At 52.6% G+C, this 17,447-nt stretch overlaps 1 protein-coding gene across 1 annotated transcript in view; it reads left to right on the top strand.

The window, feature by feature from the left end:
- The window catches only part of MYO18B (myosin XVIIIB), a 55,400-nt gene that overhangs the window by 25,195 nt on the left and 12,758 nt on the right, over positions 1–17,447 (top strand). The window contains exons 28-38 of the mRNA XM_066331789.1: positions 253–407; positions 714–837; positions 1,424–1,618; positions 1,721–1,831; positions 2,471–2,575; positions 4,610–4,756; positions 8,881–8,994; positions 9,320–9,436; positions 10,139–10,222; positions 11,041–11,178; positions 11,852–12,037. Coding sequence (XP_066187886.1) covers positions 253–407; positions 714–837; positions 1,424–1,618; positions 1,721–1,831; positions 2,471–2,575; positions 4,610–4,756; positions 8,881–8,994; positions 9,320–9,436; positions 10,139–10,222; positions 11,041–11,178; positions 11,852–12,037 — 1,476 coding nt within the window. The remainder of the gene's footprint in view (positions 1–252; positions 408–713; positions 838–1,423; positions 1,619–1,720; positions 1,832–2,470; positions 2,576–4,609; positions 4,757–8,880; positions 8,995–9,319; positions 9,437–10,138; positions 10,223–11,040; positions 11,179–11,851; positions 12,038–17,447) is intronic.

The raw sequence follows: 17,447 nt of genomic DNA, 5'->3' as shown, positions 1-17,447 counted from the left end.
CCATGGGGCCCCTCTTCTATGGGATCCATGCGTCCTTGTGCCCCTCCTTTGTGAGGTGCACATGCCATGGGGTCTCTCCTGTGTGGGGTCCATGTCCCACCTCTGTGGGCTGCGTGTGCTTTGGGATCTGTGGGATCTATGACATCCCTCCTCCATGGGGTGCATGTGCTGGGAGTGCATCTTCTGCGGGGTCCCACGGGGGTCTGTGTGTCCCTCCCTGGGCCCCACAGCCTCCGTGTCCCCCTCCCACAGCTGGGAGAGGCACAGGCAGCGTGCCAGGCGGCGCGGGACGGGGCACAGCGGCTGCGGCGGCGTTGCCACCGCCTGGTGTGTGAGCTGGAGGACGCCCGGGTGCTGGCCGAGAACCAGCAGAGCCGCAGCCACGAGCTGGAGAAGAGGCAGAAGAAGTAAGGCTCGTGCGGAGGGGCTGGGGGTGATGGAGAGGGAGCCAGGGGATGGGGAGGGTTGGGGTGGGTGAGGAGCTGCTGAAAGGGTGGGGCTGTTTTCATCTGCTTCAGCTCCTTGCGGTTATTCTTCCATCCTGGTTCTGCATGACTGGTGTGTGGTCTGATCCCAGACTGGTTTGGGTTGGATGGGACCTTAAAAAAGCTCATCCAGTTCCATCTCTTGCCACGGAGGGGGAATATTCTCCTTCCACTATCCCGGACTGCTCCAAGCCTGGTCCAGCCTGACCTTGCTGTGTTCCCCTGCAGGTTTGACCTGCAGTTAGCCCAGGCCCTGGGGCAATCTGCCTTCGAGAAGAGCCTCCGGGAAAAGGTGTCCCAGGAGAACACGAGCATCCGCTGGGAGATGGGCAAACTTCAGCAGAGCCTGGAGGTAAGAGGAGACCCTGCTTTGCTGTGTTTGTACCCGGTTTTGGGAGCAGCTCTGGGAGCAGCGCCATTACCTTTGCAATTAGAGCAATCAGGAAACTTGATTTCAATTTCTCTTAGCACAGTTCAGCGTGTTTAAATAAACTTTCTCCCTCCAGAAGAGGGGCTGTTGCTACATATCAATGATCCCCACCCCATGATTCAGCTGATCAGGGCCACCCCCATTTTCACTGGGGTCACTTGTGCTCTTCCTCACATCCCTATCCCCAGTCCCACCTTGGGGGAGGTCCTGGTCCTGGTGGGCTGGTGCTGCATCAAATGCCACCGTGGTGGCAGGAGCACAGCTGCTGGGCTGGGGGGAACCCCCAGAGCTGCTGCCAGCACCCCCAGGCAGCGGGGAACCCACGGGGGATACCCCAGGGGAGTGGGAAGGTGAGGTCAGGGTGAAGAGGGAAAGGTAGGGATGAGGCTCTCGGTGTGGGGCGGGGGCTGCCCAACCCCTGCTGCTGCTCCAGGGGGCTGGGATGATGCCTCTGTGGGTTCTGAGAGCGGGGTGTGAGTGTCCTGCCTCTGACCCCTGCTCTGCCCAGCACAAGGAGGCCGAGGTGGCCAGGCTGGAGCAGCAGGTGGCTGTGCTGGCTGGCCGAGTGCAGGAGCTCAGCAGCCCCGGGGCCACGGACACGGTGCCTGGGCTCAAGAAGAAGCTCTGGGACCTGGAGGGCAGCGCTGCTGAGCAGAAGAAGGAGCTGGAGCGTCAAACAGCTGCTGTGGATCACCTGGAGCAGGTAATGTGGGGCTGGGGGTGTCTGTCCCCACTGGGCACATCGAGCCCAGGCCAGCACCATCCTCATCCCCTCGGGGCTGTGTCTCACCTCTGGATGTTTCAGCTCCACGAGAGGCTGGAGCTGGAGATCGAGCGGATGAAGCAGATCCACCAGAAGGAGCTGGAGGACAAGGACGAGGAGCTGGAGGACACACAGAAGTCCTGCCAGAAGAGGGTAGGTCCTCGCTGGGTGGGTTTGATGCTAGGTGCTCCCCAAAGCTCTCCATGCCCCCAGGAGCCTTCCAGGGGTTCATGTTCCCAGGGAAGTGTTGGGGTGCTGCTTTCCCACCATCACCCCAGTGTGAGCCTCAGTCACAGCCTGAGGGTGCAGATCAGGTTTGGGATTGGGGTGAGCCCCTGCCACGCTGCAGGGGCTGTTGGGGACAGTGTGAGAGCCACAGGTGATGCAGCACATGGACCTGCTGCTCCCAGTAACACCAGAGTCACACCAAGGGCACCAGCTCCAGGGTTTCACGTTTGATTTGCAGAAAACAGCCTCTCCTCCAAGCCATGAGGTTGGTGTGTGCAAACACAGATTCCAGAGCTGCAGGGGCAGCCTTTGGGCATGACTGGGTGTGCTTCAAACAGCCCATCCTGTCCCCAACGTCCTGCAGGTCCCTGGAGTGCCTCCTCTCTTCTGCATTGGCACTGCTGGGGGGTAGGAGGTGCTCCAGGGGACATGGCCCATTCCTGGTCCCCAGTGCTGGCTGCAGAGACCTTGGGGAATGCCGAATCCACACTGGCATTGGCTCTGCCCTGCTGGGACGTGGAGGGGTGGCTGGGCCCTGAGCAGGGCTGGGTTTGTCCCCCACAGCTCCGGCAGCTGGAGATGCAGCTGGAGCAGGAGCATGAGCAGAAGCAGATGGTGCTGCACGAGAAGCAGGACCTGGAAGGGCTCATTGGCACCTTGTGTGAGCAGGTAAGGGGACAGTGCCCTCCCAGGGGATGCTTCATGGGCCGTGCCCTGCCCTAAAAGCAGGAATGGGGATAGACAAGTGCAGCTGGTGTTGGTGCATGTGCTGCTGCTCGTGGTGCTCTGTCCCTCATCTCTCCCAGATGCCACCCAGCCACAGCAGGCACTGGGATCTGGGGGTCTTGGGACTGCAGGGGTCACACAGGAGCCACATGGTCCCACTGAGGACCCACAGAGGGGAACAATTCCCTTTTGTATGGGAGAATTATCCAAGCAGGGGATAAAAGGCATTACTTTTTCCTGGTGTTTCATGAGAGTCAAACTAGCCATGTCTAGCCCTGGAGTGCATCCAACTGCCTAGAAAAGCAGTTTATCCAATCCTGCTCATTGCAGAGGAATTATATCCCATGCAAATTTGGTGAACAAATCCTTTTTCTCTCTCTGAAGAGTCTGAGGCAGCCACTGAAAAAAAGCGACACCCAGTTCTGCTCCTGCTCAGTCAGCAGCTGAGGGGCTGGATGCAGCCTCCTTGGGTAGCATTTATCAGTTTGGGCATCCCTTGGCATCACCCAGAGACCATCCCAGAGCTCTGGTGACTGAAGTGAGGTGGCTGAGGGTGGCACCACCTCAGTGTCACCATCTCAGTGGTGCTGCACTCCAGGACACCCCCAAGCTCAGCCTGGAGGATGTGTCCCAATGCCTCCTGCCCACTCTCACGCTGCCTTGTCCCAGTGCCACTCACCCTGGCACAGAAACTCAGCTCTGTGTCCTCTGGATTTCACCAGGCCTGGCAGTCCTGTGTGTTCATTCAATGGGATGAATCTGGGATCTTTGCAGCACAGGAATGGGGGGCATATTTCAAGCAGACACAAAATGTTCTGATGAGGCTTATCCAGCACAACCCTCCTGCTCCTGGCTTAGAAAATGTTTTGGGAACTGTCACAATAAATAATGCTGTATCAAAGCAGGGGATTATTACAACAGTCCAACACATCCTGCTTGTTGGGTAGGGGGGAGCTGAGATGGATGAGGAGGCTGCAGGAGCTGGGGGGGCTCAGGAGGAAAGGCCCTTTCTCCCTCCAGGGCAGACCCCAGGTGTTTCCCTGGCAGCCCCCAGCCCCCCAAGGGCAGTCCTGGTGTAAGGGAAGGGGAGATGGGATTGCTGAGAGACCCAGCCACAGTTTGGCAGCAGCTATTAAATCAAACCCTGGCTTCATCACTTAAAAATCTTGGGCTGCAGTGGTGGGAGGGGGCAGCTGGTTCCGGCCATGGCACCAAATTTATCCTCTGTGGTCGAGGACAGACCCCGAGCAACAGGAAAATGATGTGAGCAGTTTCCAGGATCCAGCTGGAGGGATGGCAGGACAGCAGTGGTGCTGCTGCAAACAGCCTCTGGTTTGTAGAGGACAGTTCAATAAAAAATGGGAAGAAAACAGCCAACCCAGAGAACTAATCAAGGAAATGGAGATGCCAGTGATTTCTTGTTCCAGCGAATTCCAGCCAGGCTACAAGGTCAAATCCACAGAGCTGATTTTAGCCAGTGAACAGAAAATAGGAGAAGGAAAGGGGTTTGAAACGAGAGCTGTGGAAAACAACCTAAATGGAAAATGCTCTTATACTTCAGTTATGCTGAAATCAAGCACTGAAACCATGTGCCTGTTTTTATTTGGTGCTTTTCTAATTCCTTCATCCCTGTAACCATGGTTGCTCTTTCCCTCTCTCCAGGAGGGTACCACAGAAGGGTGGGTTTTTCAAAGGCACTCCTTGCAGTTGTGAGGCCGGGCTGTCCCTTTGGCCGCAGAGAAGGGAAGGATGGGAAGACCAGGAGTGGCCAAATGTTTTAAGAGGAGCAGCTCTTTGGTGGGGGGAAAAAAAAAAAAAAAAAAAAGGAACACCCTGTTCAAGGAACAACTCACCATGGCACTCACTCAGTAGTTGACCAAAATATCCTTAAATTGCGTGGAAAACGCCTTGGGGTGGGGCTGATGGAGCTTTCAGGGGGCAGCAGGGCTCGGACACCTCCTTTTGTCCCCATCCCAGATCGGTCACCGCGACTTCGACGTGGAGAAGCGGCTGCGGCGGGACCTGCGGAGGACCCGAGCCCTCCTGGCCGATGTTCAGCTGCTGCTGGCGGCCCCGGCAGGGCCCGGAGACAGCGCCCAGGAGCTGGAGAACCTGCGCAAACAGGTGAGAGAGCGACGTGCGGGGGAGCTGCAGGGAACATTCCCGGTGTGACCGAGCGCTGCCAGCCCGGCGGGCGCCGCCGAGAGCATCCTTGGAAGGAGCGCTTCCCTGTAATTAAGCCAACGCTGGTGGAGTGTTTTTCCCTTTTTTTTTTTTTTTTTCTTTTTCCGTGTTAATTACCTTCTGTTTGGTGCGTTTCTGTGTGTCTCCTACGGCCGGGCTGGGGCGGCGTTGCCATAGGGATGCTGAAAGCATGGGGGAGAGGGATTGGGGTGGGGATTTGCCGTGTTGAGTGACCTGGGGTGTTGCTCCAGCTCTGTGCCAGCTTGTGCCACCACCCTGGGGACAACTCCGGCCCCAGGGTGAGCTCTTGATGCCTTGGGAAGGTGACCTGGAACAGAGACTGGACAGTGCTAAGAGAATAAAGTAGGTATTTATCAAAAGGCCTTTAAGGTACACCTTGGGCAGGACAAGAGCCTGGCCAGGGCTGCACCCAAGGTGGGCCCAAAATGGTCACAAAATGGACAAATGGTCATGAGGTCTCACACTTTTATAAGTTTTGGTCCATTTGTATATTGGGGTTTAATTACAGTTAGTTACAGTTTAAGGTTATTAAGTCCCATCCTTGTTGTTTTCTCTCTTCAGCCCACCTTTGCTTATGCTTTTGGGCCTGAAAACTTGTAACAGTTATCCTTGGTGTTCAGCAGGAAAGGATTTGTTTTGTCTCCCTGCTCTGTGCAGAGAGATGACTAACACTTAATACCAGGCTCAGAACTACACACCTGGGCAGCACAGAATCTGAAAAACATGAAAGCTAAAACTTAGGGCATCACTCTTAGTCCTGTGGGATGCCCTGTCACGGGACAGGGACACCAGGGGGCTGTCCATCCCCTTGTGGGCTGTGTATTCCCAAGTGCCAAGCAGGGGCTCAGCTAAAGATGCTGGTCCTCTGAAACCGCTCAGGAAATAATCTGTTCTGCACATTTCCCCTGCAAACGAATGAATCTGGAGGCAGGAGCAATTCCAGCAACATCCAAATATAATTGGGAGGGTCGTTGTGCATAAATAACAGCTGTGAGCTGCAGCTGTTCCCACCTGTGCTGAGGGAGAAGGGGAAGCTGAGCTGGGCCTGGTGGAGCCAGTGATGTCCATGCTTGTTCCCATGTGCCCTTGCCTGTGTCCATTACCTGGATGTCCAGGGCAGGGACAGGCAGTGGGAATGGCCATTTTTTGCACTCATGTTTTTGCACTTCATTAATCCCTCAATCCTTCCTAAATCCCACTTTGGGCCTGGAGAGGTTGCACTGCCCCTTTTTTTTCTTTTTTCCCCCCCCCAGTCCCTGGTGGGAGGGAAATGTGGCAGGGCCCTGCCCTCAGGTCCTTTCCAGATGCTGATCTGAGGGACCTGCATGGATGCTGAGGTGCTTCCTCTGCCCATCCCAAAGTGTCCAGCCCCATCTCTCTGGGGAATTATGCCCAGCTCACTTGGGGAACAGAGCAGATTTTTACTCTAGAGAGTAAAGTCATAGTGAGAGCAGCTGAGGGGTCTGCAGGAGCTCAGCCTGGAGAAGAGGAGGCTCAGGAGGGACCTTCTGGCTCTGCACAACTCCCTGACAGGATGAGAGGAAACTGCACCAGACTGCACCAGGGGAGGGTCAGGTTGGACAACAGGAGGAATTTTCTCATGGAAAGTTTGGTCAGAGACTGGAAGGGGCTGCCCAGAGAGGTTTGGAGTCCCCATCCCTGGAGGTGTCCAAGGAAGGCCTGGACATGGCACTCAGTGCTCTGGGCTGGGGACAGGGTGGGGACCAGGCACAGGCTGGATTTGATGACCTTGGAAGCCTTTTCCAACCTGAATGACTCTGGAGTTCTGGGATCCTTGCTCCCTGCACACTCCAGTCCCCACAGCAAGGCAGGAGGTCACTCTCTCTCCCTGTGAATCCATTCAGTCCATCCCTGGCTCCCTCACTCCATGGCCTCTGCTCAGTTCCCTTGTGTTTGGAGCAAACAGCCTGGATTTTGGGGATGCGGCGTTTTTTTGCTGTGCCACCAACACCGAGACTCTGCATGTGTTTAAAATGCCACATGATTATTCTGTCCTTTAAACTGAAACAACTTCTAATGGCATTCATGACGACTTTCTCAAAAGCCAATGCATCCTACCACCAGCCCACGGACCTGCACGAGAAGAAAAACTTTGCTAGAATGCTACATTTCCGTTAATCAAAATCCATATGGCTGGAAGCGCAGCATTGTTTCTTAATAAGGCTGAGGCATCCATTTTATGCAGGTATTTAACAGATGGTGTTCACAGCAAACTAATGTTGTTCCACAGTTCATACATTATGCATTTTTTGGGGGGGAATTTCAATTTATCCTTCCCAAGTGGGAAAATTCCATTACACCAAGTGAATTGGAAGCCGATGTTTAATGAGGGGTCCTGGAGATGCTTTTCTGTCTGACTGAACCAGCAGGAGTTTGGTGGGAATTGTGGCAGGGAAGAGGCCATTCCAAGGGCTGATTGTGGATGCAGATGTTTCTGGAGCAGCTGGACAGGTGGGAAAGTCCTCAGCCATAAAACCAGGAGCTGATCTGAGTGACATCTTCAGCTCATCCCAGCAAAGCACAGGGAGGTTTTTCTTCAGCTGATGGAAGAAAGTTCTTCCTTCTCTAGTGAAAAGTCTCAATCTCCCCAAACAGCGGAGGGAAGCGAGCCGAGGATTGCTCCAGTTATAATATTCCATGATCCTCCCCGTCTTTTTTTTGAGGGAGAGAGATAAAAAAGAAAGCAAGCCCTACGAAAACAGCCTCAAATTCTCCAACTCTCACCATGGTGTGCAGCTTTTCCCAGAGCTCCTGGGAACTCCAGAGGGAAACCAGCACCAGGAAATGAGCAGTGAACAGAGGAGTTTCGTTTTATTTTTTTTTTCCGTAAAGAAAAGAAAGAAACCCCGACGAGCAGGGGAAGGAACTGGATGTTCAGGTACAGCCTACGACAACTCCTCCGCCCAGGCAAGGGGGGAGTTTTCGGGATGATGCTGCAGCTTCCAGATGTTTGCAGCCCATTGAAGATCGTTGTGATCTTAATGGCTGAGCTGTAAAGCCCCGAGAGCAAATTAGCGTTTATAAATGGGATCTTCCACGTGTATTTGCAAATGCAATTTACGCCACGTGAAAAGCCCATTTGCAAACCCCCGAATCATGAATTGCTCTAATCAGGAATTACATGTAATTCACATAATTTTGCAAATTAATGATCCCAGCTCTCTACCTCACCCGAGGAAGAGGGAGGATGTGCCATCGAGGCTGCTGGACTCACCGGGACAAGTCGGTGGTGTTGGGATCTGGGCTGGGAGATGCCAAGGAATCTTTGCTTGCCCTGTAAACCAGGAGCAGATGTTATAAACGATTAGAAGCCAATTCATAATAAAAGAATTTATTTAGCAATTTTTCCAAAATCCAGTTAAAAAGCCACAATAAAATCGGACGACATCGATCGAATGCTGGGTGGGCAGAGTGACAGTGACAACGGTACCATCCAACCTCGACCACACACCACTGGGTCTTGGTGTGCGGTTTTTATACAGTTTATTTATCCTGAGGCTAAGTCCATTGATATTCGTGTATCTCTTTATTTCCAAGCGAGGTTTTGAAAGGGATTCCGGTAAGTATGAAAAGATGATTTGATAATCTTCCCGGATTTCTCCTTTGGGGTGCTGATTTGGTCATCCTTCGGATCCTCTACCAGGATTGATATCAGATGTCGAGCAGCCGTGAAGTGGAGGCCCATCCCTGATGAACGGGCCATCTCCAGTCCGGCCATGTCATTTCTGTTGCAAATGTTGTGGTTTCACAACTTGCACAAAAGGCCTTGGAATCTCAGAGACACCCTGGAGTAGCTTTTTAATAGACCAACCCTTTGATACAATATTGTAGACACGAATTTATCCATTACATTTATCACAGCTGAGGAGCAGCACGATATAAAAGGTGGAGATTCTGTGTTTTTTAGCAGGGACAAAATGCTCTGTGGAAGTGGAAATGAACGTGGCTGTGTGGCACAGGGGCAGCACCATCAGCACGTGGTTTCTGCTCCTTTAACGATGATCCCCTGCAACTTTTCCCAGCTGGAAGAGAGTGAAGCAAAGTGTGCAGAGGCCCAGAGATCCCAGCAGACAGCGGCCCTGGAGCTGGAGAACTTGCACACGGAGCTGGAGACCCTCAGCAGAAGCAAGACCCTGGTGGGTTCCTGGAGATGTGGCCAGGGCAGGTGGGAGGACACAGTGCCACCCTGGGGGGTTTGGCAGCAATCAGCAGCTGCTTTGCTAAATCAGCCACCAAAAGAGGGTTTAATAAATCACCTCGGAGCGTTAATTACACCAGAGTGTATTTACTAAGCCTCCAAGGATGTTCACTAAATCACCCTGGGCTGTTTGGAAACGAGTGGACAAAATTCCTGCAAGGGAGCAGCAGTCCCTGCTCCTGCTCTGCCTCTCCGATGGGTTGGAGGCTGTTGGCAGCACAATCCCAGAGGAGATTTGGGATCTATGTGGGATCCTCCTGCAGGTGGATGAGCAGTTGTTCCAGCTGCAGCATGAGAGAGCCGACCTGCTGAAACGCATCGATGAGGACCAGGAAGACCTGAACGAGCTCATGGAAAAGCACAAGGCTCTGATCGCTCAGGTAGGAGCTGGGGCAGCATCTCCAAGCCTGGGAGGGCTCTCAGAAAGCCCTACAGGCTGGCACAGAGCAGGTGGTGTCCCCTGGGGGTGCGCAGGGGGGTGAGGACCCCAGGACACAGATGCTGCCATGAGGAAGGGAAGGCTCAGGGTGTCAGCTCCTCTCACCTGCAGTTTTGAGTATCTTCTTTCAAGGGTGTTTTGCCTTTAATTTCAGGGGAATCCTACAGCTGCCCCTCTGGGTCATTTTTTATTCTTCCTTTCATCATTCTCTCATGCAGAGGTTAAAAAGTGCTGCCAGACAGCCCTGGGGCTTTCAGTGCCATATCCCAGCTATGTCAGGCTCTCCCAAAGGATTGTCCTGGGAGCTGAGAGACCCCAAAACTCCCATGGGATAGGGGCAGGCTGGCCAGGCTGACAATTCACCATCTGGTGCCCCTTGTAGAGGTGATAGGGATCCAGGAGCCTGTGTTTGGAAGAGTCCTGAGGACAGAGATGGCAACCTGGTTTCTGTCCTGATCCACAAATAACTTGTGGATCAAAAATTAGGGAAGCTGCAGTGAGCTGGAAGAACTAAGCTCCATTAGGGCAGTCCAGGAGCAGCTCACTGTCCCAGTGGCAGGAGATGCAGGCAAGAACCAGCCCTCTTCTCTGAGCCCTTGGTTCTGATCCTGCTGCTCTCACTCCAAATTTTCTGCTCCTGCAGTCAGCCACAGACATCGCTCAGATCCGGGAGCTGCAGACACAGGTGGAGGATGTGAAGAAAGAAAAGCAGAGCCTGCAGGAGAAGGTAATTCCTGCAGGAGAAGGTAATTCCTGCAGGAGAAGGTAATTCCTGCTCAGCCTGTGACACCTCTGCTGAGGGGTGGGACCTCTTTAGGCTGGAGAAATCTTTTCCTGGCAGAGTTCTTGGGATTCACAGCCTGGCTTCTCCCTCCTCCCCTGCTGAACTGCCTGGGATGGGCTGACCCCGGGGCTGCCCTGGGGTGGGCACCAGCAGGGGCTGCACCCCCTCGCCTCTGTGGCTGTGCCAACCCTCCTGGAGTGATGGATTTAATTTTAAACACATGAGTAATCCCATTAAGTAAAGTGCTTTATTGGAGCGTGGCTAAGCTGCCCAGGAATCAGAAGCGGGACTCGCTCCCTTTGAGGCAGAGCGGGTGGTGCTTTGGAGATAGGTTGGATAAAAGAAGACAAATTCCCCTAGTTCTAGGTCAAATTCAAGATCTGAACCCGAGCTGTGCTGGGATCACTAAAAGGGCAGTTTCCTTTGGAGATCTCGGTGTAAGAACTGAGGAAACAGCTCGGCCCAGGCAGCTTTCCACAAAGACTGCGAATTTTTACGCCTCAAAGACTCTTTGAGAAGAGAAAAGCAAAGGAGCTCCAGACACGTGTCCCTCTGGCCAGCAGGTTCTCCATTCAAATCCACACATCGGTGTCAGGCCTGTGCTGTGTGGCTTGAACAGCAGGGAATTCTTTGGGAAGTGAGGGCAATGCTTGGCCGTCACCTCAGGGGCCAGGAGAGCGTGTGAGGGGCTGGGGAAGGGTTCAGCAGAGGGATTCAGCAGAGGGGCTGAGGGGATGCTGAGCCAGCCCCTGCTCTCCCAGCTGCAGGCAGCCCAGGCCAGGGCAGCACAGCTGGAGCAGAGCCCGGCCGAGCGCTCCATCGTCAGCCGGCAGGAAGCGCGGATCCGGGACCTGGAGAGCCAGCTGGACTTCCAGGCCGTGCAGATGAAACGCTTTGAGGTACCCCCTGCTCACCCCTGCTGCTGCCTGTGGGGAGAGGAACACCTGGGGAAGGGCTGGGGGGACACATGGGGCAGCCCAGGTGGTTGGTGGCACTGCTGTCATCTCTGTGTGGAGGGTTGTCTCGGTTTGGGAAGACAGGTATCTGCCAGGGAAAGCTGGAGTTTCCCTTGGGATGGAGAAGGTAGACCACCCCTCCTCCCCTTTTGCAATTATAAATTTGCAGTTAGAGGCTTTCAGGCAATGGTTTGGGGGATAGGAATAGCATTTCTTTACTAGTATGTGTAAGAAAGCAAACAAAGCAACAACTACAACATTAATAACAAAACCAGTACCAAGAACCTTGAGGGGTTTGCTTCACAAAAACCCAGGGCAGTTTGGTGCCCCTGCAGGACCCTCAGAGCACCAAGCTGGAACAGTGGAGAGTCCCGGGCTGGTGGCTGGAATGGCAGGATGTCCCCCAGGGCAGGGGCAGGAACTTTTGGCCAACTCTTTGTTTTGGTCAAGCACCCTTAAAGTATCCAGTACTCAGTCTCCTAGTAACTTATGGGGGAGAAAATATTCTTTAGACTTAAAAAGGAACAAACCAAACCCCCAGCAGGGTTCCTGACAGCCAGCAGTAACTTGGTACTCACAGAACTTTCCAACCCCTCGCCTTCCCCTCACACCCCAGGTGCTGGTGCTGCGCCTTCGAGACAGCATCATCCAGATGGGAGAGGAGCTGGAGAAGGCGGCCGAGTCGGAGGCACGGGAGAAGGAGAACACCAGGTACTACCAGAGGAGGATGGAGGAGATGAAGGCTGACATGGACGAGCTGGTGCAGAGGGAGCTGGAGTCCAGCCGCCGGCGCATGGAGCTGGTGAGGAGGGGATGCTCCTCCTGGGGTTTGGGTGGTCCCATGACCTCGGGGGGTTTGCTGCAGCTGGAAGTGAGCCCTCATAACTTCTGGGTTGGTCTGAGGGCCCCAGAAAAGTAATTTTCTGTGTGGTCCTTTGTGTGCTCAGGGTTTGGGGATGGAGCTGTTCCCTATGCAGGTAACCACCGGCTCCTGGGCTGCTCCTCTGGGAGGGGCAGGGAATTGCTTTGCATTTCTCTGCAGCCCCAAACCATTGAACCAAAACTGTCCTTGAGGACCTTCATGTTCCCTTTCTCCATGGCTGGCCTGGGAGCCTGGACAGTCACTCTGCTCCATGTGTTTTTTGTGGGAAGGAGGTGGCTTTGCCTGCCCTGCTTGTAGAAATGCAGTTCACGTGTGGATGTGGCACTTGGGGATGTGGTTTAGTGCTGGAATTGGCAGTGCTGGGGTAACAGTTGGACGGGATGATCTTGGAGGTATTTCCATCCGAGATGAATCTTGGATTCCATGTTGTTTAGGTCTTCCCTGCAGCTCCTCATGCTGGTTCTCCTCCTGTCAGGCAGAGCCACAGTGGGTGGGAAGTGCCCTGGCCCTGCAGCAGCCCCCGAGTGCCGAGTGCTGGTCACAGGGCTGGGTGTGCCAGGGCTGGGTGTGCCAGGCTCAGCCCAAGCACCAGATCCTCCTGGAGCTCCTGGCTTTGCCAAACCACCCCCGTGGCTGCAGCTCAGACAGTGCCAACCAGCAGCTAAACCTGCTCTGAGCGAGCAGAGCCCCAGCTGGGTCTGTAGAGCAGCAAAAATAGATTCACCTTCACTTTCCAGCCCTTTCCCAGAGTCTCTTTTCATGTTGTTTCATCCAGTAATCCAAGGGAAAGCCTCGCTCCCGAGCGGTGATTGAAAGATATTGCAGTTCTGCTGGCAGCAGGGCCGAATTAGGAGCAGTTATTTTATCAATAATCTTTTAGTTAGCAATCCAAGGAGATTTCAGGATTTAGCCTGCCCCGAGGCCGCCAGCCTTCCCGAGGGGAATGGTGTGAATGATTCCCAAATATCTCCCTGCAGCACGGTCAGGCTTTGTCCTTGCTCGGCCAGGCTGAGCCCTGCCGGAGCAGCCTTCCCTGGGCACGGAGTGAGGTTGGATCTCTGGGCATCTGATGCTCTGCAGAGCCATGGGATGGTGGAGTGAGACGTGCCCTGGGCATTCCGGGCTCCTTGATCCTGCTGCTTTCCCTGTGGGATTGAGGGAGCCGTGGTTGCTTTGATATTGGGTGCTTTTTGCAGTTCTGCTGGAACATGGATGCTCTGGCTGTTGGGATAGGGATGGGCTCTTTTCACTGCATTTTTGGGGTTGTGACTATATTTTTAGAAGCTTTCTGAATGTTTCATATGGGGATGTGAGTGACGGGTGAAGGAAGGTGCAGGAACTTCTTGGCACTCTTGTGTTCTCCCAAATAAAGTATGCAAAGAGCTCTGAAAGGGATTTTAGAGGCACCTCTCTCAAATAAGACACAAACCCCTGTAAACAGCTGAACTTGTAAGGCAGAACTGAGGGCTCTGGGCTTATCCAGACACTCAGATATTTGGGCTTATCTGGCATCTACAGGAGAAAGGAGCAGGTGGGTTCCCCCCACACACCTCCCCATCCCAACTTTCCCATGGGGATTGCTCCATGGGAACTGGCTCCACGTGCACAGGACTGCCGTGACATTCCTGGGAGCAGAGGCATCCCCCAGCCTGTGTGTCCTCTTAAGAGCACTTAAATAAAACATGGGGCAGAGCTGTGATCGAGGAGCCCGGCCGAGCTTGTTGGGAGCCTGGTGGGGAGCATCAATAGTTAATAGAAAGCCACTTATGGCTCTGCTCCTGCTAAATCCCCCATCAATTATAAATCCAGCGTGAATTATTCACTTGACATTACTTAAGTCGTGCTCTGCTCCTAACAATTTTTATTTTTTTTTTTCAAATTTATTTAAATACACGGTGGTGAGGTTGTGGACTTACCACGCGCTGTCAAGGTCTGAAGGGAAGCGTTAAAGGGACAAATTTGTGGCAGAGATTGGGTTAAAAGTCCTGTCTTGTTCCAGAGCTGCTGCCTGTATAGGTAGATACATATTTAGCATATATATACACAATATATAAAATAGAAGGTGTTTTGTTCTCATTCCTCATATTCCTCAGCGGTGGATGCACTGGAAAATCCCATGCCCCCATTCCCAGCCAGGCTTAGGGCATCTATTCCACCCCTCCTTCTTTTCCCACCCAGTTCAGGGCAGTTGGGAGGCAGCCTTGTGCCATTCAGCAGGGAATACCCAGTGAGGAGCAGGGATAAGAGCTGGCTGCCAGGCAGATGGCTCTGCCTCATGAATTTTGTAAGAAGGATGGGTTTTGAACACTTTCCAAGCATGTTGGGTAATGATGGGGGTAGGACTTGGCCCTGCTGGACTCCCTTTGCTCTGGCTGCACATCCTGGGTTTCCTCCCTGGAGCTGGAGCTCCTCTTCCAATAAAATCTGGATGCCAGCCTGCAGCAGCTCCTCGTTTCTCAGCTGCTGTGCTGACACCCAGAGCTTGACAGGGCAGCCCCAGCCCCCTGGTGTCCTCAGGCCACGGCAGACACTGCATCACGGTGAGGAGTGAGGGATGATTTCCATCTTGGAGCTAATCCTGGGGAGCTCAAACCCAGGATTGAACACTCTCTGTGTTCATGGCGTGTGCACCAACACTCATGCTTGTCCCCGACGTGTGTCCCCTGGTGAGGGAGCAGAGGCTGGAAAGGATGGAGAAGGGCTGAGAACAGGGATGTAGGACAAAGAGTGACTGTCATATTGTCTGGGATGAGGCACTGTCTGGGATTTCCCTCCTGAGGCTGCCCTTAGGGAAGGATGGTGCTGCCTGTGCTGCTGCTGGCTGAACTGCCCACACAGCCTCGATTTCCTGGGAGATTTCAAGCATCTGGATGAGGGCTCTGAGATGAAAACTGTGAAATGGGGTCCAGCCATAGGCAGGAGCTGGTCTCTTCTCCCGGAGAACCAGGTGCTTTCTTGATGGAATACTTAGGGAAAACCAGATGCTGATCCCGCTGGGATGAAGCCGTGGCTGACTGAGGCACAATGCAGGGATTTGCTGGGTCTCCTCCTGCCCCTCTGTCCCCAGCACAGCTCCAGTGACCCCCCTGAGCACACCGCGGGGGCTGGCGGGTGCTATCCTGAAATCAGGTTTCTTTAACGAAGCTGTGAAATTCATCAGCACAATAATTAACTAATTTTACAGAAAACTGAAGTACAGGTGTGAACACACTCTTCACAAGGTTTTTGGTTTGTTTTTTTTTTTTTTTTTTTCCTTTTCTTTTTTGTAAAATCCTCAGTGTAAATACACTTTTTTTTTTTTTTTTTCTGGTTCTTTTGCTGGCAGATCTTTGTGCCCTGGCTCTGCTATGGCCACGTTGTGTAATGCAACACAGCCTGAACTCCAGGATTAGGGGGTTTTGGTCGTTTACAAACTTTAAAGATTTTGTTAGGGGTTTTTTTTGGGGTTTTTTTATTGTTTTTTTTTTGTGGGGTTTTTTTTTTTTTTTTTTTTTATTTTTTTTTTTTTTTTTTTTTTTTTTTGTGGTTTTCTTTGGTGGGTTGGGTTTTTTTTTTTTTTTTCTTTTTTGTTTCCGTGCGTGTGTGTGTGTATTTTGGGTGAGGTTTTTTGGGGGTATTTTTTTGTTTGGTTGGTTTGGTTTTGGGGTTTTTTGGGGGGTTTTTTTTGGTTGTTTTGGGATTATTTTTTTGTTTTGTTGTTGTTGTTGTCGTTTGGATATTTTGGTGCTTCCAGTGACCGTGAGAAGCGAACTGGGAGCTGTTTGTGCCTCCAGCCGGGAATGCCACGCTCCCACCCAGGCAAAGGCTCAGCTCCCAGCAGGGTCCCAGCAAACCCTGTGATGTCTCCGCAGCTCTTGTGGCCCCATCCCCGCCTGCTCCTGGGCCTTTCCAGCTGCTCTTCCCTTCGAGAGAGAATGTCTTTGAGGAAGTGTAGCGACAATTATCATCAAAGGCATTGGGTCCTTGGAGGTGAGGGTGGGTGATGGAGGAGCCAGGAGTGAAAGCTCGGCTGCTTGATGCGCTAATTAGGGCTGTTGTGGTTCTGCTTTGCCATTAAAAGAGTGAATTCCTCAGGAATCCATCAGCGCTGCTCTCGCACAGCAATTACGCGGTGCTAGCCCCATCTCAACCCGAGCCTTCAGCTGCGCGGATTTTGTCGCCGCAAACTTTCCGAAAACCCAGTTAAGTTAACGGCTTAATTAAAAATAATAATGATGGATGAATCCTGCAGGTGCGCGCTAAGTTACTCGGAGAAAAGTGATCCAAATTGGACTAATTAGATTGCACTTCACTTGAGGTGGATGGGAGCGAGCAAAGGCGGTGTTGTCACGGCAGAACCACAAACAACAACACAAGGTGGTGACAAGGACGTGGCGCTGGATGCTCCGCGGAGCCGGCCTGGGAATCCTTTGGAGTCCCCACGGATCATTTCACTGCTGGTTTTGTTTATCTCCTTTTCAACTTCTCTTCAAATAATTCTGAGACAAAATTAGCTGGGAAAAAAAAAAAGGGAAAAAAAAAAAAAAAAAAGGTTGTTAAGAAAAAAAAAGGTTTAGAAATCCCCTGGCGTGAGTGATGTACAAAATCTCTTCCCTGGGCAAGGGCAGGAGCCCAGCTCCCTGTGGGTTTGCTCAGTACCAGCCATCCCTGAGTGAGCTCCTGTCCCCTTGTCTTGGGGGAACCTTTAATCCAGGCTCCCTGTCAGCAGGAATCAACCTCGGCCTCCTTAAATGGTGATTTCTGACCCACCAGCAGAGCCAGCCCTTTGCTCTGGGGCAATCTCTCCCCCAGTGTGAATGGGAGAACCCGGTTTGGAAATGTATTCAGAACCAGGCAGAACATATATTTTATTTATTGGTGATAAAATATACAACAGCCAGAGGTTCTGAGCTGGTCAGGCTGGTCCTGCTGTGTGTGCATGTCTGACTGGTTTGGTGGAAGCAGCCAAGAGGGGTTTAACAGCAGAGGATGCTCCTTTCAGGCCCTTGGATCCAGCCGTGTTGCAGTTTGCCCAATAATATGAGTTTTCTCAACTGATATATTTTCCCCTTTATTTCTGCCCATTTTTTTGCTCAGAGGAAACAAAAAGCCAGCCCTGCCCAGTGTGAGGGTGTCAGTTCTCAGCCCAGGGACTGTGTGAAAAGAGAAAAGCTTCTTGCATTTACATTTAGATAGAAACAACATGTGTCAAAGGTGTCCAACAGCTCCTTGAGTGCCAGGGGCCCGGTGCTGGGATGGGCCCTGTCAGTTTGTGTTATGCAGACAGCATTTTTCCATCTGAAATTGAATCGTATTGGCAAAATTATTCCTTTCCTTGAGACAATTGTAG

Source organism: Sylvia atricapilla, chromosome 17 (genome assembly GCF_009819655.1).
Source record: "Sylvia atricapilla isolate bSylAtr1 chromosome 17, bSylAtr1.pri, whole genome shotgun sequence".
In the NCBI taxonomy this organism is placed as follows: domain Eukaryota; kingdom Metazoa; phylum Chordata; class Aves; order Passeriformes; family Sylviidae; genus Sylvia; species Sylvia atricapilla.
Note: the sequence above shows the minus strand (reverse complement) of the source record. Positions and strands in the feature narration are given on the sequence as shown.